The 26,177-nt window shown below is 43.0% G+C and overlaps 1 protein-coding gene across 2 annotated transcripts in view; it reads left to right on the forward strand.

Moving 5' to 3' along the window:
* Window positions 1-6,444: 6,444 nt before the first annotated feature.
* POPDC1 (popeye domain cAMP effector 1) overlaps window positions 6,445-26,177 on the forward strand; it is a 32,060-nt gene continuing 12,327 nt past the window's right edge. Inside the window, exons 1-5 of one of the 2 annotated variants that reach the window (XM_075414306.1) lie at window positions 6,445-6,581; window positions 11,973-12,206; window positions 14,453-14,577; window positions 23,678-23,865; window positions 24,824-24,932. In XM_075414306.1, the coding sequence (XP_075270421.1) occupies window positions 11,984-12,206; window positions 14,453-14,577; window positions 23,678-23,865; window positions 24,824-24,932 (645 nt within the window). In that variant the 5' untranslated portion in view covers window positions 6,445-6,581; window positions 11,973-11,983. The remainder of the gene's footprint in view (window positions 6,582-11,972; window positions 12,207-14,452; window positions 14,578-23,677; window positions 23,866-24,823; window positions 24,933-26,177) is intronic. The other variant, XM_075414305.1, reaches the window with a different exon arrangement.

The following is a 26,177-nucleotide window of genomic DNA, read 5'->3' on the forward strand; positions in this document are numbered from 1 at the left end:
CCGCGGGTAGGTTTTAGTGACTCCTAAGAGAAGCGTACAGGACAATCTGGATGCCCAGTGCTGGGTTTGGGCTTCCAGGGGCCAATGGTAGGGCATGGCTAGGAGGGTGGGGTACTGGCAGGTAGGTTATTGGGATGGGTTTAAAACACGTTAGGTATGACCCTGTGTGTTCCCATATGTGTTCTCTTACACTGGGGTAAACGCGAAATAACTCTTCTCGTAACAAAAGCGAGGCGAGCGAGTTCATATCACACAAGGATGAGCATCAGCAGTTACCATAAAACAGCTGGAAATCCTTACTGCACTTTGTTCATTTAACTCGTTCATGTTAAAAAATACTTAAAATTTCTGGTGAATCCAGTTGTAGCAGATATTCTATTTTACTAAGAGATTTAGCTTAGATAAAATATTTTGAATACTTGTTTTGAGTATGAAGCAAAACTGTCCCGTTTTCATTTACAGAAAGGTCAGGTCCTCTCAGATGACCTTCTTAAACAGATCTCCCTAGTGAGATGAATGGGAGCACTTCTTCAGAACCAGTCACACAGCACCGTGCTCTGGTTTTTACTGGGTCTCCATTTTGTTGTTTAGTTATAGTTTTTTGAAAACATAGCGGCCTTTTATATGCATATTTTAAAGAAATAAGGAGTAATTATTACTGGGAAAAAATACAATAAATATTGATATTCTGAAATCAGATATGGAACATAAAACATTTTTATACTGGTTTTGGTTTTACAAGTTATTAGTACTTTTCTCTTTACCATAGTCATTGCCATTTTAGTTCTGAAACTGCTTTATACAGTGGCATACGTACTTAAACTAATACTACCTGCAAAAGCAATAATCATATAGTATCTGTGTGTTTATTGCAGTCTGTATCCCTATTTTTAACCCTATATAATAGGGTTTTGTTTGTTTCTTTTTTTCTTGACTGAACAAAGAAGTATAATAAACATTCCTTAGAAGACTGGCCTTATTTATTCATTGAAATTAGAGGATTATTTTTTTTAATTCTGTGTTTGTCTTTACTCTCACAGATGACTCAAACTGTAGGAAGAAGCAGTCAAGATATAACATAACTGCACACATTTTGATAGTCATTTATGAGCTGCACAGCTGAAGTCCAGCATCTGGATGTACTAAGCAGCATAGCTGGGGTGGACAGTAAATGCGGACCAGATGCTCCTTCGCGATTGCTTGATGCTGACTCTTCTGAAATGGTGGAGGAGGCAACTAATCCAGAAATTGGGTGCTTATTACCTTCTTGAGGTTTATGCTTAAAACAAGGAGTATTTCAAAGGCTCTTGTTTAGGACTGCTAATCCAACCGAGTGCATAAAATGCTCCTGCTCAATACTTGGGCTACATCAGCCCATCTCTGTACATCTGGATCGAACTTGTGCATTCCTGTTTTGCCTTTTGCTCTTGAACTTTTGTTCCTAGCATTTATTTTGGCTTACTTTCTTCCCCAGTATGTTTCTTCATGGGATTATCCGTTTTCTCCCCACTCTTTCTCTCTCTGTCTTTTTGCAAAGAAAAAACTAACTTTATAAAAGCTACCTCATGCCCATTCACAGTTCTTCTGAGCTAATCTACTTACCTTTCCTTCACCCTCAGAGTGTGGAGTATTTTCACTCTCAACATGCTTTCACTGTCACTTGTTTAAATAATCCTGTAGACTCCTCTTCTGCCTTCCCCTGCTTCCTCTTTATGCTCCTTCCTCAAGTTTCTAAGTTAGTTTTTTTTATCTTTTCAGTTTTTGGAGTTCTGTCTGTCCTTCTGGATATGTTAAACACTTGTTATCTAGTTCCTTTTCTATTTTGAAATAAAATTCTAAATCTTAGCAATAATTAAAACAATTCTTAGAAATTAATAGATTTTAGTGATGCTAATATGCAAAGTCCTGGAGATACAAGCCTAGCCTTTGCTTGTCAAAAACAGCCACTGGTGAATATTAAAATGCACAGCTAAAAAGGACTAATATTGCAACAAGACATTAATTGCTATTGTAGCAATACCCAAAAGCACATGTACATTTATACCCTGACAATATTTGCAGTTCCTTTGGTTTATACACAGTCACACAGGCTCACATGAATTCACTCTCTGCAGAGAGAACATTGTGAGCTGCAGTTGAGATGGATTTAGTTCAGGATTAGCACAGACATCTTTGCGTGATCGTTTTGAACTTTCTTTGTGCAGGGAAGTTGTCCAAAAAGGGAACAGAAAAATCGCAGCCAGTTCAAACAGCGCTGCCAAATCCGCTGTAGCGGGGACCCCTAAGAAATGGGCTGTCACCCAGCGAGGGGACAGATGCTATGCAAAAGCACTGCCTTATTACTTGTCCTCCAATTCTGTGTGAAGTCAGAGCCGCATAACGCTAAGCAAGAGCAACATGTTGACAGCAACTGGAGTCCTCTGTTTCCAGAAAGCAGCAGACCCGCGGGGGACAGGCTCCCCATTACTCCCCAGTGCCGCTAGCGAGCTGCCCCAGCAGCGCAGTGACAGGCGCACACCGACCTCGGCCTTCGCGAATCCAACCGGTTTTATAGCAGCTCTGTTTTTTTGGGGGGAAACCGTGTGATTTAGGTAAAGCTAGAGCAAGTGGAGCGGGCCCTTCCAGCAGCAGCCTCAGGAAATGCACTTGGAGCTCGCAGGCTTGCATGCGTTCACAGAAATTGTTCACTGAGCAATTTCAAATAATGAACATACAAATTAAATTGTCAGCAGGAGACTGCTCATGCATAATTTGGGAACAGGGATAATTGCTAAGTGTGATTGAACAAATTGTTTACTGTGTACAGTTTAGATAGATAACTTTAATAGCAAACAATTTTACTCTGCCCTTCTACCTCAGGATTGTGTGCCCTTTGGATAAACATCTACGACAACCAGCGCATCTGTTAAAGCTTGAGTACTTTGGCAGATCATTTTAGAAGAAGGTTTGCCCCTGGCTTTAAGTTTACAACAGCCAATTACTGCACTATCGGTCAGATGCTTGAAAGCACTGGGATACAATATATCTCTGATTCAAACGAGGTTCACAAATAGATAGTCCTGGTGCTATAAACAGGAGACGCCCTCCCTGCAGATGTGACGTGGGAAAAATTGCCAGACTATATCGCGATAGATCAGGCAGTGGCCGTCAGAGCGTCTCAGGCAAAATTGCACCACAATGCACGCACTCCTCTCAAATAAACCTCCAGAATAATTAAGAGCTGAGAGACTACTTCTCATTCACAATCTCTTCTATACAAGCTTCTTTCTAATAAAACATTCTTCTCGAGGATGCTTTCAGGCAAAACCCAAATAAATAATTTTTTTTTTCTGTGGAAAATATGTGTAATTTTTCTGCTGTACAGCACATAATTTCAGCATCTGGGATGGGATTTGTCTCACTGAAATGTGGCACTTCTGAACTGTGCCAGCGTATTTCATCCCACTCCAGACAGTTGTCAAACACACACACACGATTAATGACTTTCTAGAAGAGCCCCCTTGCATTGCCTATAGAAGGAATTTTAAAAATCGGTTCAGAGTAGGCATCTTTTAGCCTGTAGATGCTGAGTACGCGTCCTGAAACTATAAATGGAAACATTTCATACATCTCGCCATTGTCTGAAAATAGCCCTGTCAGCCTGGCACATCTGGGATCCCAGAATACAAAGCATTTGTTCTCTTTAGTGAAAACCTTGCCTAAAAAAGGCTGTGGAATCGGGCTCTCATTTGGAAGACGCAGAGTGCTTGCAAGTTTACCAAAAGTTACTTTATCATCTGCTTAATAAAGTCTTCCGAAGCCCAGCTAGCCTGAACCGAGCAGCAGGAGAGGGAGGGTCTGGTCTCAGCTGTGCTTCCGAGCTCCTGCCCGACCTCCGCCGAGCAACATCCCCCCCGCGCCGTCCGCAGCCCTGCTTCGCCCGGTGAGACAGAAGAACAGGCAGGCACCCAGAGGTCAGGATGAGCTGTCGAAGATCGCAGATCAGGTCACTGCAGGCGAGGACCAAGGCTGAGCAGTTTGCAACAGCCACGTGACGTTTTCTGCTGCGGACCATCACTGTGGAAATTTACTAAATAACTGGAGAAAGTACTTCAGCTATCAAGACTTTAACAGCAAGAGAGAGAAACACGACAGAGAGAAAGCCTGCATCTATGAACAGCTGTAATACCGTTGGACCTGTCTCTGCTAACAAAATGCATCCATTTAACACAAATCTCTAAAAATTGATCTGGCTATTTGAAGCCAACTCCTCATCAGTGTAGATGCAAACAGTTTTTATTTCTTGCCTCTGTCAGATTAAGTTATATCAGCAGACTTCAATGAACTTGTGCTTTATTGACATAGACAGGAGGTTAACCCAACTCTTCAAGTCTTTACAGCGGTTTGACAGCAGGACATTAAACTGATTTAATTAAACCAGCCCATTCTTCTACAGTACGAGACCTTGGTTTAAAAGAATAAACTGTACTTATCACATTCTACTCAGAAACTGTTCATGTTTGCTACATAACTATAGGCAATGTTACCTATGTTATCGAATATTACGTATGTAACTAAAGGTTATGTAAAATTACGGCCAGTAATCTCTGCATAGGACCATGCGCTACTGTCTATATAAAATTGATGCTGGTCATTGTATTAGAGAGAGGAAGGTTTTTCCTTCTATGTGCGGGGGCATCCCGCAGCACGAGGCTAGAGCCCATCAGAGCCGCATCTACGCTCTTCACCAGCTTACGGTCCTCGTGGAGGGCCAGGGGCCCAGGGCAGCTCTCAGATCCCCCCTCGTTTCTCTCTTTCTGCTGGCAGATGTACTAGATGCCACCATCTACATCACCCACACAGCCTTCTTTCTTACTGCTCCGCTGCGCAGGGGAAATGACATTTAATCACGAATATACCAAAATACAAAGATCCCAAGAGAGTAGCTGCAGTCAGGACAAAGTTCTACCTGTTCACACAGCTGCAAATATTGTTAGTCCATTGCCAAGCTTCCCTAAGCAAGATTTTCTGCACTGGGCTAAGCAGATACTGTTCGTCCCCAAGGCTCCCCGCAAAACCAGAGAAGACCTGGAGGGTAATGAGAGGACAAGGACACTATAAAAGACACAACTAGTACAGCAAACTGTGCCTCTCCAATGCATAACGTGCAGTAACATGCTAGAATACGGTTACACGTCGGTCCAGATTTGTACAGGAGCCCTCTGACAGGCTGCTTCGTGCTGCTTTTGGAAGCTACTTGGCTTTGCTCCAGCAAGCATAGCTGAATATTATCAATCTCAAACACATGCTAGATGCTACCTCTGATGACCGTCCCTGTGGCCATGCTATCCCGACTCGCTCTGCCTACCCTTTTTCCAGCTCACTCACTCTGCGTGTCGCGGGGAAGAGCAAACACATCCACAAGAATGGCTGGCCAGTCAGAGGAAGCAGTCCCAAATCGAGCTCTTCACAATAAATTCACCCTGTATTTTGGAAAATCAGGTCTTGTACCAGGCAGCAGGATTCAGGAAAACCCTGTTCACGTGGCACGCATCACTGGAAAGGTCCAGATCTCTTGTCCAAGATGTAAAGCCAAGAACGACCATAACAAAGCCAGAGCCTCCGGGGACACGCGTTGACGTCTGTGTGTATAAACAGTCGCTTCAAAAATGGCTCAGGATTCTGCCGTCTTCTTTCCAAAAATATTGTATAATGCTGACCATACGCTCTCAGCTGCTGAGAAAACCCCCCTCACTTTGCAGCTAGCTCATCAAAGGAGACTTTCTGCCTTTGCAGCCCTGGTTCATCGCCGGCGGTCAGGCTTGGGGATGGGCCGGGACGCCCGCAGGCTGTGCCCGCAGTGCCTTTCGCCGTCGCACCCCACGCGTCCCCAGCTGTGGGGCGAAGGCAGGCCTGGCTGGGGCCGTGCACGACCGTCGGCAGAGCGATGTCCGACACGCCGGGGCCCGGGCGGCCCGCTGCGGAAGGACGCCGTGCCTGGGAGCCGCCGCACGGCCGCACGACCAAACCGGGTGGCATTTCTTAAAACATGCACACTCGCGACAAGGCAACCGCAGAGCAGGCGCCAAGTTGAGACGAGCGGTTTTGAGAAGGGCGTCGTGTGGCTCCTTGGCTCGCCGTGTCGGGGAAGCGCTGCTGGCCGCTCGTTTTTTGGCGGGGGGGGGTTCAGCTGCCCGGGCTCCGGGCTCACTCCGCCGGGCGATTCGGTTGAGCGGCCTGAGCGGGGCCCTGCCCAGCGCTCCCTGCCCTCAGACCCCGGGACGGGACGGGACGGGACGGGACGAGGGGTTCGGGGAGTTCGGGGGTGCCCCCCGCCGCCACGCGGGGAGAGCAGGGCGCGCGCCCCGGCCCCGTCCCGCCCCCTGGCGGCCGCTCCTCGCCCCGCCGCCCCCCGGGGCCGGCGGGAGGCGCCTGCGCGCTGCGGCCGCTCGGTGCCGGCCCCGCCGCTGGCGCCGCCCGCAGCGTCCCGCCGGCCGCTGCCTATTTTAGTCACAGCGGCGGCTCGGTGGCCGCGGTGCTGGGAGCGGCGAGGACCGGCGGTCTGAGCCCGCCCGGGAAACTTTTCCGCGAGCGCGGGGCAGGTGAGGGGCGCGGGCGGGGCGGAGGGGACGGCCCCGCGGTCGAGGGGCGGCTTACCTGGGCGGCGGGTGCGCCCGGCCGGCGTCGTCGGGTCTCTCTGCCCCGGGGCCGGCGGCGAGAGGGACGGGCGGCGGGCTCCGTGCGGGACCTGCCCGGCCGCCGGCGGGGACGCGCCCCCTGCCCCGATCTCCGCGTCCCGCTGCGGGGCCTCGCGGGGCCCCGAGGCGGGCGCGCTGCCGGGCGCGGTCCTGCCCGGCCCGGTGGCGGCCCCGACGGGGCGCGCTGGGGCCCGGGGCTCGGCCGGCGCTCTCCTGCGGGCGGGCACCGCCTTGACAGCGGCTCTGTAGGGCGGAAAGGGACGGGTCGCTGGGTTTTATTAATATTGTGATTATTTTTTGTGTCAGCGGCGGGTGCGGTGTCTGCACGCTGTGGGGTGCAATGAAGCTTGGGGGCGGCTGTGGCCGTGTCCCCCGGCCCGGGCTCCCCGCGCCGCGGTTTGCGGTGCGGCCGTAGGGGAGAGCGGGCTCAGCCGCAGGCAGCGAGCGTCCCTCGCCGCAGCCCAGCTGTGGTGCCGCGGCGTCGGGCGGGCCTTGCGGCGTCCCTCGTTACGTGGGTTTTCCATAACTGCGCAGGACGAAAGCGTTGTTAAACTTCGTCTAGAATAAAGTGCGGAGTCAGACTAGCAAATTTCTGTGGTTAGCGACGCGTTTAATGGAAAGGAACTTGCCCCAAAGAGCGTATCGAAATGTGTCTTTTCTTATACCGCTTTCCCATTTACTTCATTATAAAAAAGCAGATTGGTAACTTAAACTATAATTCAGCTCACAAAAGCGAATAAATTGATTGTCTGAATTCTGCATGCGGCTTTTGTGCTACAAGACCATAGAAAAAAAGTTCTGCAGGTATGATTAAAGGGAAAAAAAAAAGTATGATTGAAGGAAAAAAAAAAAGGCCCCCCCAAAAAAACCCCAAAAAGTTAAGCTCAACAATTTTTAAGAGTCACAAACTCCATGTACAAAAATGATGGACTGTAAAGTTGCAGTGGCTGCAAAGTTATGCAGACATTCTCAAGCAAAGCTTTAAGAAGCTCACTTGAACAAAGTTGAGCAGTAAAACCATGGGATATGAATAATCTCAATAAAGTGGGTGACGGCGTGAGTGGGACACTCTGCACTGTCCTGTATCGGCTCGGCTGACCTCTTCCCCTACTACAACCAGCTGCTTTCAACATTTTTGCTACGTCTGTCTTCTGTGAGTGTTGTGTAGGCATCCAGAAAACCCCTGCTGATTTTAAAGGCATCTTTGTGCCTGAAAATTCAGGGGCTAAATACTTTTGGGAATAGCTTTCGGAAGTTTGGCCTCTTGTGTAAAGATGTTCTGCGCATAGAAAAATCCTAGAGTAAGTGTGCCTCATTTACATTCTGAGAATTTGTATTTTTAGACCTAAACCCACAATGTATTACCTTAACTCTCATCAGTTCATGCACAAAAAAAATTAACAGGCTTTGTTGTTAACTATACTAATTTCTGATAGATTTAATATTAAAGTGTCACTGACTTTTTTTTTTTTTGCTTTATTTGTGGGGTTTTTTCCAGTTTGGACAACAGATTGGCTTGAGTGTTCAGTCAGCTGGGTTTTCAAACTCTTGTTTGGTAAATCTAAATCCATATGATGGAAAAATTACTGGATATTAAAAAATATTCTTTTAATTATTTGTCTTACGCTCCGTAAAGCTTTCATTTCGGTTGGCACTATTTCCCCAATTTTTCCAAAGTTATTTGACCATGTTGGTTGCATTTTTAACTCCTGATATTAGTACATGTCGTCTTGTATTGAAGACTTAAGCATGAGACTTCAAAGCCTTGTGCTGTATTAATGCATAGTAGACATAACCCTAAATTAAAACTTTAAAGGCCTGATTCTGTACTTACAAAATTCATTGTTGTCTCTGAGGTATCAGAGGGTAGGAGATGACAATTGCTTGCTCATTTGTTGAGCAGCAGACTTTTTTCTAGTTCTTCAATGTTATTTGACAACTGTAGATGTTAGGACTAAAGAATTGATCTAAAAATTACAGAGATGTCGTTCTGAATATTTGTCTTTGTGGTGTTACGTCTGGACAAACATTTTTGGTTACAGCTGGTAACTCTGCCTGCGTGCCTGCCTTTTTTGTTGATTCTCCAGCAAGCTCCCTAGTTGAAATTCAGAGGCAGCTTTCCTTCAGAGCTGGTGTCACAATCTGTCCTTGTGTCATTTTGCAGATAGCATCAATCTACCTCCGCCAGCTTCAAAATACCAGCTTGACAGAGAAGGTCTGCAGCTTTCTACTATTTTCCAGTATGTTAGCAGTGCTGCAGTGTTTGTTTGCAAGTAGTAAGTTAAGCTGAAACGTATTCATATAAGGACTTCAAAGTGTTAAAGAAAAAGCTTATAAAAAAAATGGATGTGGCTAGATTTAGGTTCCTAGGCAACGAAGTAAGTGGTCCAGACTTTCAAAAGCATTAAACATCCTGTTGTTACAACTGTGGACGCTTTATTGTCAAAGGCTTTAGGTGACTTGGTCAACACTTGTTGAGGAAACATCTCCCTGTTCTGTTATGACAGTTTATGGCTGGTGGGTTGTGGCATCAACATCTGCAGCTGATGAAGGGAGCGGTATTTCGGCTGGGCTGTCAGGAGAATGAGATTGCCATGCACTGTGTAGTTGACCGGGCTCGTTGGGTTTCCAGTCTTCAAACGTGTGACGCTCTGCAGCTAAGCCGTAAAGAGTAAGGTAGCCTCTGTTCTCCCAATGATACAGTACAAAACTTTGCTATTAAAAAGGTCAAGCATCTGGAAAGCTTTGTGGATTTGTGATCAGATGCAGCTGAAGTTACTTCTTGCAGCCCATTCTGGTCTTGAGTTGGTGGTCTTGTGGCTGGTTCTGCATAACTGCATGAGTTTGGTTGTCTGTTACCACATGAGGGCACGTTAAGTGGTGCTTTTATTGGCAGATGGCTTGGTAGTGAAAGACTGAATGCACACAGAAATTCAACTGATAACTTCTTGCAGGAGATCTCTAGATCTTGCTCTTCTGGTGTAGGGAGTTTATATTGTTTGAAAACAATAGGTCCATGACGATGAGATGTGTGCGAGATGAGCACAGACACCGTTACCCAGAGTTAGCAGTCACCTTCTGTTTCTGAGCGCGTGAAAATGCCGGTCCTGCAGCCTCGTACGGGCTCAGGCTGTGGCTCCGTGTGCGAGTGGCTTTGTCGGGACCGGGGAGCTGCCCGCGTGGCTCTTGTCGCCGCACTGATGCGAGGGAGCAGAGGGGAAATAGGAGCGTGTTTGGATGGTGCCCGTATGACAACTGGGCTGTGAATTTCTTTGGGCACTGTGATTATTGGTAGCAACTTATTGTAGAACTTGTTTGTGCCAGAAACCACACTTCAGTTAGCCTTTGTGAACAACTAATGTTTAGGAATGAAAAGAGAAAAGTGAGCTCTTAAGAAGTGTGAATTGGTCTGGTTTGGTAAAAATTAGATGTATTTTTTTCTTGGACAATCATTTCTATCCAAAGACTCTGCATGCTATATTCGTGCTAGTGTTTGGTCCTGCAAGATGCCTCTGCGTGTTCCGCAGCATGCCTTGGCTGTGACAGGCTCTGGGCTTCGGAGAGAAGCTGTCGGAGAGTGGAGATTTTCTTTCTGATTTCTCTCTTCCCACTGCTTTAAAAATGGATTTAAAGGGGTGATTAATTTCAGAAATTGTCCATCTTGCTTATACCTTGTACACAAGTTGATTGGGGTGGGAAATAATACAAAGAATGGATACAACTGGAGGAACTCAAAATTACTTCGCAGCCAAAGAGGCACTTTGAAATAACAGAGAAACGCTGAGCGTATTCCCCTCTGCAGGAGATACTGGGTGTATTAACCGTGACTTGGAAGTCTGCTGAGCAGATGAATTGCGTGACAGTAAGCACATGTGGCAGGGACATGCACTGTCTCTACAGAGTGCACTGGAATGCAAATCCCACCGTGCTGTATGTTACGGAGCCGGTTTGCTCAGTGAGACGTGCATGTATTTTGTTAATGAGACTCAAGCCAAGCTCCGTATCATCTCTGCTGCTGCGGCAGTGGGGGACCACACGTGTCTCGCTGGAAGGAGCATTCTCCCGTGTTTCTGTCAGCCTGCCTAGGAACAGTCGTGTTCCTCCATGTGGGAACTGCTCTGGGTCGAGAAGATCTTCCAGAGTGCTTGTGACACTGACTGCAGTTCCTCACAGAGATCAGTTTTTAAGATTTTTAAAGGTAGTGTCTTGAAAACCTCCAGTTTCTCTGTCGTTTGTTTTTAATAGGATTTTTTTACTTTGTGTTTGAAAGATGTTTGCCCACAGATATCTTTTTTTTTTTCTTTCAATTGGTGTGAGAAGAAAATATGCTAGATTTATCATTACAGCAGAAAAAATCCCCTATGTATTTTTGGATTAGAAATAGTCTTTTTTAACTGTCTCGTTTCCTCCAGAAGTTCCACAGCCAGCCAAAGGTCTTGCAAGCTTGCTCATACTAGGTTGACCAAGTGATTTCCCTGACAGACTGGCAAGCTTATCATAACTTAGCAGCCTGGGTGTCTCCCTTTCTGGTTTGGTAGCATCTGGTCAACGAGGAGGAGGAACAGTAGTGTTTATTTACTGTTCTCAGAAGTGACTTGGGGTATTTTTGCCTACTCTGGTTAATGAGCACAAGATGATATGTGGCCTGGGAGACCTCCAAATGATCCCGCAAGAAAGCCAAAAGTTGAGACTGTCTTTGGTTTTGATTTTTTTTTTTGTGTGGTTTGTTCGCTTTTATTAATCAACCAAACAGCATGTCTTCCTCCTTTAAGACCGTCTGTTCCTTACTTAGAACAGCTTTGTATGCCATAAAGGGGGCATACTACATAAACCTTTTATCTTTTTTCTTTCAATTCTCATCTAGGTTGTTGAGTTCTCTTAAGTATTTACTTACCTAAGTTTGTGGACCTATTTAATAAATGGCAGACTGAAATGTGATGATTTTTTAAAAACTTGTGTAGGACTAGGAAGAATACATAGGATGTTTCACTGAGCAATGTAGTCATCATAGCTAGTGTTCAGACAGCATTGTTTATGTGCATACAGTCCAAATTTTGAAATGTACCATTCTTCAAGCCTAGCACTTATGTGAAAGAGCTAGTAAAGCATTACTGAACTATAGATCTAGCTTACCCTTTTAAAACGTTTGTAGTTTTTTTTAAAATTTTTTTTCCCCATGAGTGATAATGGAAAATACATTCTGGGAAGAGAGAAAATAGCCCTGAAATCCATGTGTATGTCTAATATATTTCAGTTTAATGCACAGTGATTTTTTTTTCTTTTTCCTCTTTGCAGGAGTCTCCAAGATGAATACGACAGCAATGACCCCGCTCACTGTTATTCCACTAGGTGTTATTCCAGACATAAAAAATGCCACCCTTGTGCCTTTCAATGAAACTGCGTGTGAAAACTGGAAAGAGATTCATCATCTTGTTTTCCACGTGGCAAATATTTGCTTTGCGGTTGGACTGGTTATTCCAACTACACTGAATCTTCATATGATTTTTCTGCGAGGCCTGCTCACCATAGGTAGGAGAATTATTCTGGAGAGATTTGTGACTGTCCTGTGACAGAAATAGCAGCTTGTGACCATTACAGAGCTGGTCCCTTCAGCTTACAGTGAAATCACAGCCAATATTCATGGTCGTTGTACTCTGCTGAAGGTGGTTTTTGGTGTAAGTGGGGTTCTCTTCTGACCCTGACATACCTTTTGTTGAAAGGTTATACGTGCCCAGGCTCTTAAAACTTCCCAGAAATGTAACTTACAATTTCAAACCTATGAAGATGTCGCCTTGAAAACAAGTGGACTCCATTTACTTCAGATGTGACTGACTGCTTAAAATTCATTAAACTCCACATCATAGTTAACTCTGTGGATCCTTAAGACCTTAATTTTAGGTTTCAAGTAAGTACTGGGACTGTGTATTGGCTGGTGCACTGGCTTGGTGTGTCTGCAGAAGGTGAGGTTTTCCTTGGGAAGCTTGGTGTCAGCTCACATGTTCTTCAAATGTGGGTTCAAACACCTGGCACTTGTGGGTCACCAGCATTGTTTTCATTGCTGATTTAGAAGTTGTGTGTGTTCTCCTGAAGTCAGTCGTATTTCTTCCACCACTGTAGGCATCTTGCGACACCAACATTTGACTTCAGAGGAAAACCTAAATTTGTCATGCCTGAGACTGAGCAAGCGTGGTTTCATTTGTAACACTCTAGCAGTCCCACAGCTATTTCAAAGCCCCTGTACTTTGTGTGGGACTAGGCCTTTGTGATCAAAGGAGAAGTAGTGAGTCATTGTAGTGTAAGAAAGATAAACGTGAGCGTATAACACAGCACACTGAAGTATTTTTAAGTGAGAATGCGCATTCGTGTAGTAGTGCAAGTCAATTTTATGATAGATTTCTATGGTTGAATTTACAATGATCTTGCTTTTTATGTTTTATAGCTGTTACAGGGTAAGTTATTAAAACGGACTGCTCTGTTGGCCAAGGGTCTGAGCATTGCAAGACCTTTCATCTGTGTAGTTCTCATTTTAAAAGCAAAAGGAGCTATGCGCTTGCTGAGCCTGCCATTTTGATCTATAGGTCTTGTATTTTGAGCAGATGTGGAATTAGAGTTTTGCAAGCTGAGGTGGCAGCTGGGAGCAGATTTACTCTGTGGGCAGCATAGGTAATGGAGCCTGGTTCCTAGGGGTCTGTCCACTTTGCTTCGACCCCGCCCCGCCCCTGTGCTGCTCCACAATATTGCTCTGCTTCAATACTTCCACACCTTGTATTCTCCAGTCCCTTGTAGTCTAATTAACCAGCTGATCAAGAGTCCCTGTATTTTGATATTTCTGATCCATATGTTAAGTACTGCCTGGCCAGTCAACAACCCAGACAGAATAGTTAATAGGGAGTGTATGAATTCAGTATCATCTTCAGGGAAAAAGGGGGAAGGCACACTAATTTGGCACCTTCTCCTTGTTGTCTTTGCATGAAACTTAAGGGAAAATATATCTGTGACTTCTACAGCCATCTCTATCAGGCGATAGGCTCAGAGTTATCTGGGGAGACTCACTGATGCGTAATCTATCATTTGATAAGTATTGTCTTTGTAGTCTAAAAATAGAATCCCTAGTCATACAGCATGCCTTATCTTTTAAAGCAATTGTCATTATTCAAAGTAAAACAACTGAAAAACGAGTAAGGATTTGAATTTTTCTCTTTAATGTCATGCAAGAGACTTCAGGTTCCTGCTGTGACCTTGTCAAAATGCAGCAATGATACTTCCTTTAAATTTTCAAAAACATCTGTGTACGACTGTAGGAGGTTTTTGTGCAGCGGCTGCTCACTAGTTAGATGTGAATGTTGCTGATACGAACAACAAGCATTCATTTTTAGGCTCTGTCTAATAAAGTTTTGTGAGCTGCTTAATTTTTTTTTTTTTTTAACTTAACAGATAATTTTCCCCCATCCCATTTCTACTTCATTTTCATAACAGACCGTCATGGGCTGCACCTTTGTGCTTTGGCCCTGATCTGAGTTACTGTTACTCCAGTGCCGCAGTCCCATGCGATAGGATTGCAGTCTGCTGTCAGCCTGCTCTCGGTGCCTGTTTGTAACATTGCCGTGATTAGCTCCGCTGCCATTGCGTGCGTTGATCCACAGAGCCTAACTGTAGTAAAGCTTGTAGAATGTATTACTTTTCAGTGTAATTACACCTAGTGGAGACAGTCTTCATGACTTTGTACGAATGTGTTCAGTGAAATTTACCTTCCTTTTTTTTTTTGATTTTTACAGGCTGTGTATTGTTCATCATTTGGGCTACACTCTACCGTTGTGCCTTGGACATAATGATCTGGAATTCTGTGTTTTTGGTTGTCAACCTTTTACACTTCATATACCTAGTGTATAAGAGAAGACCGGTATGTATAGCAGCTGAACTGCTCAAGCAGTCTGATAAGATGCAAGAAAAAGTGTTGTCTTGCCCATGTTTGCTGGACAAACCAATGAGTTACACAGCAGCTCTGGAATTAGATGGGAGCTCTTTTGGACAAAGTCAGTTAGCTACTTCAGAAAGCATCCAGACCATAAGTATGATCCGATGCAATACATGATTATTTCCCTGAAATCCATGTTCTTGAAAAATGATTTGACTTTAGAAGTTACTGTTGGCCGGTTTTGGCTGTTGTGTTGGGTTTTGGTGGTAAGGAAGGTGTTACAGAGTTGCTTTGCAGAGATGCTAGAAGAGGCGGTTTGGTGTCTGTGTGGGGGGTTTGTTTTTGTCATTTTCCCCACCTTCCCAGCCACAAGAGTATGCACGTATATACCTCCTGAAACAAAATCTTACTAAGATACTTAAAATTGAGCATTCCAGGGCGGTGATTTTTTGGGGGAGGGATCAGACTTTTCTACCTCACTTTGAAGTCTTGAACATCTTCTGTGGTGGGAAAGGAGACTAATAAATGACAGGTGCCCAGATAGACAGTTATTTCAACATAGAAACAAATGCTGATGTTCATTTATAAATGACCTTCACTCTCTGACAGGTGCTTTAGCCCATGTGTTTTGTACTGCCACATTCCTTTCAATTGCATTTAAAAGGAAAGTGAGATGCTACTGCCCTTTTTGTACATCTGTGGGACTCAGAGAGAAGCAGCAAAATTGAGTAAGGTGTGGAGAGAGCCTTATTAACTGAGATGATCCTTCCTTTTATGGCATTTACTGCATTCATTGAGTTTTGAGGGTCATGTCTGGGAATTTTGCAACTCCTTTTGTTGCCTTCAGAAGGATGCGTTGGGATAGCTTTCTTCAAATGCACCCGAAGAATAGATTTGAAATGTATACCGAAAATACAGGCTTTGTTGCCCTGTCTTCAGCTCAATGTATATCCAATAGAAAATCTATTTATTTTGTTAGTATTATTCATCCAGAAGTATATTCTGTTTCTACAGATCGATTAGCAACCCAGCCTTCTGTTGGTATATGCACATCAAAACTAGATAATCTTTATTATAATAGTTGATATTATGTGTCAATCAAATATTAATGAGTTGTTAAGTGTTCAAAATGTTTTTATTACATTCTGTAGTCTCCAAAATCTAAGGCAGATGGATTTATAATGTGAAGATCACAGGAATATATACGGTGTTACATTATCAGCAGAACTGCCTTTGCCCAAAATAAGACACATTCTGGAAGCAAGTACCAGCTGGTACAAAAAAAAAAAAAAAAGCCTAGCTGGAAATAAGCTCTTCACCAAGTCAATACAGCCTGCACAAGAAAGCAGCTAGGAAATTAGCAACCTCCTCCTTTCGCGGCAAGGCAGCATAAAGCTTGAATTCTGTCTTGCCTAGAAGATAGCGTAAAACTAGCTAGACTGATATACTGCTAGACGCTTATAGATGTGTAGTAAATATTTCTAGTCATTTAAATTACTCTTGAAGAGTAATCTTCCCAGTTAAAGGGTAAGTTCCTCTTTAGCTTGTGTTGCTAATGCTGTTATTTTAGGCTATTCAATCCATTTGTGTCATCATCAATATACAGCAGCATGGTGTATCTTCCAACCCTTTCCAAAATTCTAAATAAAAGATTATTGGAGAGGGAAGGAGCATCTTGGGAGGAGGACACACTGTTTTGTGCTTGAGTAAAAAAAATAAATTAAAAAAAAGCCTTACAATGTGTAAATCAGTACTGAATGAAGAAAGAAAAACATTTTCTTCTGTAATTAGATGTATACTAAAAGCTATGTTACCATATGCTGGGGGTTTTTTTGTGCATTACAGTATAGACTTCATCCTGTTGAAGTGCCAGCTGTTTTCACTAAATCCTCTAGCAAATTTGTTACCCTAACTCCTACAAATAATTCTGCTAAGTGATAGAAGCAGATGAAGTACTCTGTAGGTGGGTTTAAAAAGCAGGAATTGTGTAAGGACATGAAACTTGACTGATAAACTGTCAGTCACCAAAGTTGGTAGAAAATTACCTCTAAGAGCAGGAGAACTGGAGGACCTGCCTTTAGCTTTACTCTCCGTTTCTCTAGCCCTTCTGCACTGGCTGTGAAACCACAGCAGGATCAAGGTGCTCAGCACTCCCGTAGACTGTGCACCATGCACACACAGTGCAAAACCACAGTTATGTAGAATAAACTAAAATTCTGGGCAGAGAACATTAGAGGAAACATAAGAAACTAGACTTTGGTGAACATTTTCTAAAACAGTGTGCAAGTTAAGGATTTCAACTTGAGTGGAGCCAGAGCAAGCTGTCGAAGAAGAATTTTACAGGAAATGAAAGAGATGGTAGAAAGGCTGAAATCTTTACCAGTATGACTAAAAACAACGGCGGAACAAACTCCGATAGGCAACCATAGCATATAAAAAGAGGCTAAAGGTTAAATTGCATCTGTCTACAAGTTGATAAATTGAGTACATCTACTTATGTGTGTTGAGAAAGGAAGGGTTCTACCTACAGCATTGCTCATCCGGTATGGAGCACAGGTTCACCCAAAGGCTACCATCTGCAGGGCTTTGTGACCTCTACAGCTTAAAGCTTAGCCAAGAGTTAGTTCTGATATACAAAGAAACAGCACTACATGGCTAGTCTATTAAGACTTAAAATAATTTCAGTATTTTTCTTTCAATTAAGTTTAAGAAATTACAGTATTTATGAACATTACATGAAAAAATTATACTATTTTAATTGGTATAATACATAATATTTTCAGTAATTATTTTTAAATCAGTTTGTGGGTGTTCTTTTTTCTAAAATTTCTTTTCGGGTTTAGTTCTTTGCTTACTGTCCAACAACGAGATGATAACATTTTTTTTTTTTTCTTTCAGAAAGATCTGAAAGGAAACTTGGTGTAAGATGAAGGTTAGGTTTTTTTCCATTAGAACTTTTATTCAAGGCACATAATTTGGGCAGAACTTCTAAGAGTGAATAATAGTTGAGTTGCATAACAGTTTTGGGTGGGGCAGGATGAGAAACACTGTGGAACAGAAGACCATCCAGGTTTACGGAAGTCCTGCATGAAGAAGTTTAGTATGTGGCTCTTGTTAGAGCCTGACTAAATACTTCCTATGTCCTGGCAAGAGCATCAAACAGTTCTTTTCACCCAGCTTGATCCATGGTGCAGAAACTGTTCAGACAGCCACATTCCTACTTCTCTGGCTCCTGGATGAAACTTAGAGGAGAGCAGGACTTCCGAGGGAGCTGGAGTTCCACCTGCAGCTTGCTTGTGCTACAGCTACTGACACCTGAGATGTGGTTCAGCCACAGACTCTGCTGTTTGATTTCCTGCTAGAATATTGAAGGAGCACTTACACAGCTAGATACCTACTGGGAGGCAAGCTAATAGGTCTGGCATTTGCCCGAGTGCAGTGCCTGCTGCACCATATGCTCATGCTTGACTGTGTCCTCACTTGGATACAACATCATCGGGGACTTTCCTGGCCAAGGTCTTTAGCTTGTGCTTGAGTCCAGCAAAGTTTAAATAGTCTTTGAGTTTTTGATTATTTTTTTTTTTATCTTTAATACACTAATCTCTCTACTTCTTTGCTTGACTCCCATCACTGTATCTGATCTTCACCTAGGATTTGTGCTTTACTTTAAGGTAATGTGTGTACTAGATTACAGTGAATGTAAAACTACTCATTTTGCCTTTGTTCCTGTATGAATTTCTGGACTGTAGCTTTCTTCTCTGTCCATGGAAAAACATAGCATTGTTCAGTAGGGAAGGGTGAGGAAAATTTCTCAAACTAAAAATAAAGCATTGGAAAGATCTAATGGAAATTCTGTCTTGGACAGTGAGAATACTTACAGTTGTCTTGACAAATGACAGATAATAAGTGGATGAAGTCAGCTGCATTTGAAATGTTTCCTGAATATATATGCTAACTCAACATATCCCACCATGGTCAAAATATAGTCTTCCACCAATTCTATGAACAAAAGTGACGTGGTTGAATTTTGACTTCTTTCTTGTTTGATCATGTGAAACCTCTCTGGCACGCACGTCATAGGTAGTCACTTGACCCTGACTTTTTGTAGATATACACGCTTCTCTTTCAAAATACATTTTTGTGGTGGTAAAGCTTACAGTGCTTCGTTCACATCCATGCCTTCAGCTCCATACCTAGATCTTAAACAGAAAGAGGGAGCTGGCAGGAACAGTCTTCCGTGTGAAAGCTTCCTAGATGCTCCTTCTGGTGAAACTGGAGTTGCTAGAAGAAGATCCACCCTAAACCAAATGTTGCCTCTAAAAATGAATGACTACATCTTGACATTCTCTATAATTTTGGATAGAGAACAAAGTAAAATTGTGAAACCAGCACCACAGGTACCTTTACTGAACCTGTTTCTTTCTCCATCTTCTGCAATATTAAAATGCTTTCTTACAACAGAATTGTGCAGGAAATAAACAGTGAAATGTAGGAGGAATACCTAATACTTTTATCTGGGAAGTGCTCTATGCAGGCATTGACTGTTGTCTTAGGTAGTCTCGGTTACATTCTAATACTTGTACTGAAATATTACATCATTCAGGACATGGGCTCTCCCAGAACTGAAAGGCCTCTGAGAGGAAGTGTGTAATACTTGAGTCTAACAATTAAGAGCACTTTCAAAGAGTACAAATAACAGTGTGTGGTCTCTACTTCATCAACAGTAGCTTTACTTTATGAAATAGGAATTGGAATTATCTTGTCTCACTCCATCCATCTCCCAGTTAAAGATCTAATTTAAGCTTGTTGTCCAGTGTAGTTCAACCCACCCACCCAATATCTGTTTAAAGTGTGATAATGGCAGCCCTCTCCACTGGCTAGAGAATAAGCCTACACAACCATTGGGAATGACTAACCTAGCTTTATGTACTCGTAGGTGAGATGCACTTCACTGATGCTTTCTAAAACTATGAGGAAAAAAAATTCAAATTGCTTCATGCTCATGTAAGCTGTAACACAGTGGACAACTGGAGTCTGGCTTTCAGATTTGTATTCCTACTGCTGCAGCTGTGGTCTGGGAAATGTGGGTACTTGGCTTCTCTGAAGACTGGGCTCTGAATACCTAGTAAATTGTGTGAATTGAAACAATAGTTGTAATTATATAGAATCAGAGTAATGTCCCAACCAATATATGAATCTCTTTGTTACAGACTATGATCAGCAAGCTTGCTTGAAGCAATGCCTGGTATTCAGACGTGTCTTTTTAGCTATTGTACACATTCTGTATATTATGAACTTCAAGGCTCTTTTTAAGTGCTTTTCCTATTAGAAAGCTAGAGAATGAAAAAAAAAAATTCAAGGAACTAAGCTTGAATGAGATTTTCTGTCTGCAACTGTTATATTGCCCATCTCAAAATCAATTGTATTCAGTCATCCTCACAAATGACCTTTTTAAGGAAAGAAAGGAATGGAAGAATAATTACAAGTTAGTCATATTACAAAATGAATAATTGATGTGCTCAGTTGTTAAATATTTATTTTATTAAATGGACCATGCAAAATAGAAGCAAGTATCTTTTCTGACCAGGAGATTATTTCTGTCGTTTTTACCCCTTGGAGCTTTACAGATTTGGCTTTTTTATTCCGAATGGAAGCTGGAAGAGTCTACCTGGTGTCTCTACAGAGCTCTGACTCGGAGCTGTGGCAGCGTCCCAGAATATTTCAACCCCTGCTGAACAAATCGTTACACCTACCCATATGGCTCATTTGGAATATGACCCACAAGCGTGACTGGAGAAGGAGTCGGCTGCGCTCATGAAGGGTGAATAGTCTGTTACGAGGGAGACCATCTGAAATATGTCTACAGGGTCCAAACTGATGGAACTTTAAGAGAGTGGTTATGCCTGCTTTCTCTGTTAGGTGTTGTACGTTAGAGGAAGATCGTGAAACCTAAATTATGTGCTAGTTAAGGGACTGCATTAGCACTCCAGGGCCAAATCCTGTCCTCATGTCTGTATGCATTGTTTTGAATTCAGGAGTCTGGGGAGCTATTTGTATGTTCTTCTGAGAAACAATTTGTCTTTCTCTGAGTTGCGGTGGTCATGTATAGAAAGAGGTGCAAATTAGATTGGTACGACTGTTAAAAATGAGGGAGTTCCTAGAGAACCTGTCGGCAAAACAAATTGTCATCTAACTTCACAGGTATATGAAATATATTTTGAAATCGAACTGTTCAGGGCAATCCCAAACAGTTTCACTTGCTGTTTTAACTTTAATCTCTTGGTTTTTTTAAATTTAAGCTTGTTTTGTCCATGTAGATGTTCTCTGAGGTGTAAAAGACTGTGGCATAAGCAACATACAGGAAATTCAAAGCCTCTGTTTAGTGTAAATGTAGTCACTGGTAGATAATTTAATTAGTAATTGATTCAGAGTGAAACCAGTGTAGCTTGAGGTCAAGTGACATACTGGACATAGGTAAGTCCATGAGCCCTGATGGTATTCACCCACAAGTGCCGAGGGACCTGGCTGATGTCACTGTGAGGCATTTTTTGATAAGCTTTGAGCAATTGTGGCGACTGGGAGAAGTATGTGAGGACCATAGGAAAGAAAATGCCACTCCTTTCTGCAAAAAGGGCAAGGAGGAGGACCCAGGGACCTCCAGTCAGCCTCACCTTGATCCATGAGAAGGTGATGGAGCAGCTAGTCCTGGAAACCATTTGCAGGCACATGAAGGACAAGAAGGTGATCGGGAGCAGTCAGCATGTGTTCACCAAGTGGAAGTCATGCTTAACCAACCTGATAACATTCTGTGATGAAACGACTGGCTGGGTAGTTGAGGGTATAGCAGTAGATATGGTCTGCCTTAACCTCAGTAAGGCTTTTGACACTGTCTTCCATAAAATCTTCATAGAGAAGCTATTGAAGTGTGGGCTGGATGAGGAGACAGTGAGATGGATTGAAAAGTCTGAAAGTCTGGGCTGAGTGTGGTAATAGGGGGCATGAAGTCTGGCTGGAGGTGTGCGTTATAGGTGCTACACTAGTGTGTGGTGTGTACACTAGTGGTGTAACCTAGGGGTCAATACTGGAACCAGTTCTGTTTGACATCTTCATTAATGATCTGCGTGATGGGCAGAGATGAATTTGTAGGAGGATGTAATAAAATGTTGACAGAGTAATGAAATAGGAAGATCCATTTAAATCTTTTGAGGAGGCAGTAATTCACATTTGCTTGAAGCTTATCTATGGATGGATCAGAAAATCAAACAAACTGAGTGCTTTAATACAGTTGTGGGTGGTAAATGTACACAGATACTGTACACAAAGTTGAAAATGTGTGTATGGAAAATAAAGTTATCGGAAGCGCTCTCAGGAGAATTTTTTATATTAAGCCCTTGGGAAACAGATATCGGTGTGTGTTTCAGGTGGAGGCTGCATAAAAATCCTCGTGGTTTATAAGCTTGCTTTCACTTTTCATGGTTTGAGGCTGTCTGGGTAAAAAGTAAAGTCTGCACGTTTGGGATATCCTTTTGTTGATCTTTTGCAGAAATATAAATGCTGAGAAGTCATGAAATGATAATAGCAAGGTTGCATAAGCAGCCTTATCTCTCCTCTTAGCAATTTAATAACGAACTGTGTACTGTTTCTGTGGGATTAACCCACCATCTCTGCCCACAGGGCTGTCACTTCCAGAGTGATTCCCATGGCATTCAGTGGCCCAAACATGGATGGATCGCATCAGTTATTGAAGCTGTGTGTGAAATACTCCGAACATGGTTCCGTAAATCTAGAAAGTTTCTGCCTCAGCTCAGTTTGTTCTATATTTAACTAATATTTTAACAGGGAAAATTTCTCTGTTTTCCCAAAATTTTTAATTTGATTTAATATTTCGCACACACATATAATTCTACTGAAAACAGCTCAGGGAGAATTTCTGATGTGGAATACACACGTCTTAGGGGCTAAAGACTACTGTTTTCACCCCAAAATGCTCTCCTGGGCTGGGAATAGTGGCAGTTTGAAGCTGTCCTGGGCCTCAGACAGCCTGGGGCCTCCCATGGTCATTCTGGATTCCCCACCTCCTCCAGCCACAAGATGACCAGAAGTTTCTCAGTTCCCACTGTTGGCTACCATCAGCTGAAAAGCGACTCCTGGACTCCTGTGCTGTCACCTGATCTCATCACCTGTTTTTAATATTGAAATACAAAAAAATCTAGAAAATCATGTGAACTTGGAATATTCTCATTTGTTGAAGTGGTGACTGCTTTTCTTCTTTTTCTGCCTTTTTTTCTTGGTTGCTTTTCCTTATTCTCGGTTCTATGTGTATTTTATCTTTTCATTATGTGATGCTTATTGTTGTAATTTGTTTTCCTCCCAGCAAATACACAGGCTTTGTTCAGGCTACCTCTGCTTCCAGGGAGGCTGGGACACTGTCTCATTCCCTGCTGCCTTCATTCAAGAAAGGCTTTCAGACTTGGGATTTCAGCCAACATCCTATCCCTCGAATGCCGCTGCCAGAGTTTGGGAGGGCTCCTGGATGTGGGTTGTTCAGCTGGCAATGTTGTTTTTGTTGTTTTTTTCTCCTCCCGCATCACACGTGGTTTCAATATGCTGGGTTTGTTTTTCAGAACTCGTAGTACTGTTTTTCTAGTGCAAGTAAGTCAAGAAGCTCAGGGGTGAAAGGGGCTCCCGGGAGAGCCGAAGATATGGCCAGAAGGTGTGCATGTGGTATGAAAAATGCAGGCAACCTCATTTTTCTCCTGTGAAATTCTGGCCGAAGTCCTATTTGCTGTTACATCAACAGAAGTCTCAGAAGACTCCTTGTGTCTGATTTAATGTGCCACTTGGATGGAATAGCATCCTAAAGCACCAGTGTGCCAGCCTGGCTAATTTCAGATAAGGTTTTGGTCACCATCTCATAGGCAGTGTTTGTGGATAGATGTCACACATTTACCACTTTTTTCGTTGCCTAAATGTAACAAAGACAAAAGATGTTCCTCAAATGTAGCAACTAAAGCATGCATACAGTCTTACCCTTTTTTAACTAATGCCTCTGTGTTTATTGATGTCTTTTAATTTTGCATTCTAGATCAAGATAGAGAAGGAGCTTAGCAGCCTCTACAAGAGAATGTTTGAACCTCTCCATGTGCCTCCAGAGCTCTTCCAAAGACTAACTGGACAGTTCTGCAACATTCAGAGTTTAAAGACAGGTCAAGCCTATGCTGCAGAAGATAAAACATCAGTTGATGATAGGCTAAGCGTCCTGCTGAAGGGGAAGTAGGTTCTGTAAAGCTTGGGGACAGTCCTGTGCTTTCTGTGATGGTTGAATAGATTAGAAGGTGGTTGGGATTTTTGTTTTAAATGTTACTGTTAGTTGCATGTTATGGTCTATAGCCAAATAGTCTGTAGCTGTAGTCTATTTTGTGACACAGTTTTCAAATGACAGTAATGTCTCTTAGTGGGAGCATATTATGCCTCCACTTGTATGTGCAGCTGCGTGGACTTTAGTGGGAGTTAGATTTGCATAACACCAAAGGCTGTGTCTTCCAGAACAAATGAGATTCATTGGAGTCTTAGATATCTAAGTCATCTTCTCAGTGTTTTTTCAGGTTCTAAGGTTAAAAAATACAGTGCATGAATAAAGGAAAAACTAACCCTCCAGTAGACTTTAAAACAACAGGCCCATTGGAATTGCTTCATTGCACATATACATGCAAGCAGAGAGGGGCAGGTGCACTGCCCAGTGGCTGACAGGACCCAGGTGAGGAAGGATGAAATAAATCCCCATCGCCAGGCCGTAATCCTGAAGCTCTTGCTAAGTTCTGGCCAATATTTTAACCAGTTTCTGCTGATGGTAACAGTGACGTCAAGTTTCATCATTTTTCTCTGAAGTCATTCACTGCTCCTAACTGCCAAGCTAGTTATCTAAAGGAAGCCTGACTCTGGTCTGGCTGTATAGCGTAACCCCTTAGACCTTTTTCATTGTGAGTAGCAATGTTCTGAGGATACACATACTGTGTCCAGCAACTCGAACTGGCTGGCAGCCCATTCTGCTTGGAATCGGTGGAGGTTTAGGCAGAAGATAGCATGGCGCTGGGGCTGAAATTCCAGAAGATGAACATATTTTTGCCTGTTTTGTGCCACATTACCATTGTCAATAATCATATCCAAATTTAGATTAAATTAATCAACCTCCGTGACTTTAAAATGTTGTTTCATCGATTTTTGTTTCCAGAATGAAGGTGTCTTATCGAGGGCATTTTCTGCATAATATTTACCCCTGTGCCTTTATAGATTCTCCTGAATTTCGATCAACGCAGATGAACAGGGGTGAGAAATTCCAGGTACACTTTGGTTTAAATGTCACTGCATATTAATGAATGAAGTAATGAAAAAACAGAGTATAAATCTGATCGACAGTGATGTATTTGTCCTGAATAGCTTTGCTAGCTTTCCAGTACTGGTGTTTTGTGATGGACCGTATCAAGAGTAACTTTTAAAATGAAATGCTGCAAAACAGTATTAGGATGGCATTTGCTGAGCAGTCTGGCTTTTGCTATTCAGCTGTCTTTTACTGTTTGCAAGTTTTTGTGTTAAGAGATTATTCAGGACAAAGAAGAGAAGGAGCTTTACTGGGAAGGAGATGATGTGAGCGGTCTCATCGCTGGTTCAAAAAGAGAAAGGGAAAATCAGTTATTGTAATATTTGGTGTTACTAATATGAAAGACTAAAAATTCAGGCACTAGTAGTTTGAAATTTGTATTTATCTGAATGTATTAGTGCTTCTGTTATTTTGAAAGTTGTTGATAAGCTGAAAGAGATCACATTGTTTTGCATAAACATACTCGTGGAGGACAATAAGCGTATGTCTCTAGCAGTGTACTTACACTAGTACGTTAAAGGGTATCTTATACTATAGCTTGTGGGGAAAAAATACTGTTGGGGAAGTTTTTTTCACATAGGACTGAAATGGCTATTTTGCTGCCTCTTATTTGGTGTTCTTTAGCTGGGTATGCGTAGCAGTGACGGGACGGTGACTGGCTGGGTACACCCACACTGATACCCTGGCAGAAGGGGAGGGAGAGAGGGAGAGCAATGTAGACTCTGAAATCAGTGGTTGATGTCATATGTTCCAGTCAAACACGAGGCTTAACGCCAAGGAGAGAGAGTTGCCCAGATGTATTCATTGCGCAGCAGTGAGGCCTCCTGCAGCACGGCCACCCTCTTGACACAGCCTGTTTCTCTCATAAGCGACTGGATACGAATCAGTCCCTCTAAAGGGAAAAAGCTTGGGCCTCAACTTCTGCCTGCCTTAAAAATTATTGTAATCTGGTGCGGTGTGCATCCTTCACTCGTGAGTTCTGCTTGTTACTGCCATATGAACCTGCTCAGCATCGCCTTTGCATGAGGACAGGTATTTAATCTGAAGGACCCCATCTGCTGGCAATGCTGGCAAATTCCTCCTCAGCCTGTGTTGCAGACCATGCAGTTAAAATCCATGGATATGTGACAGTTTCCCATGGTTTCTTTGGCTTCATATATTTTTAATTTTTCGGGAGGTAACGTTAGCTTGTAATAGCAGAGAACAC

The sequence above is a fragment of the Opisthocomus hoazin genome, chromosome 2, assembly GCF_030867145.1.
Source record: "Opisthocomus hoazin isolate bOpiHoa1 chromosome 2, bOpiHoa1.hap1, whole genome shotgun sequence".
In the NCBI taxonomy this organism is placed as follows: domain Eukaryota; kingdom Metazoa; phylum Chordata; class Aves; order Opisthocomiformes; family Opisthocomidae; genus Opisthocomus; species Opisthocomus hoazin.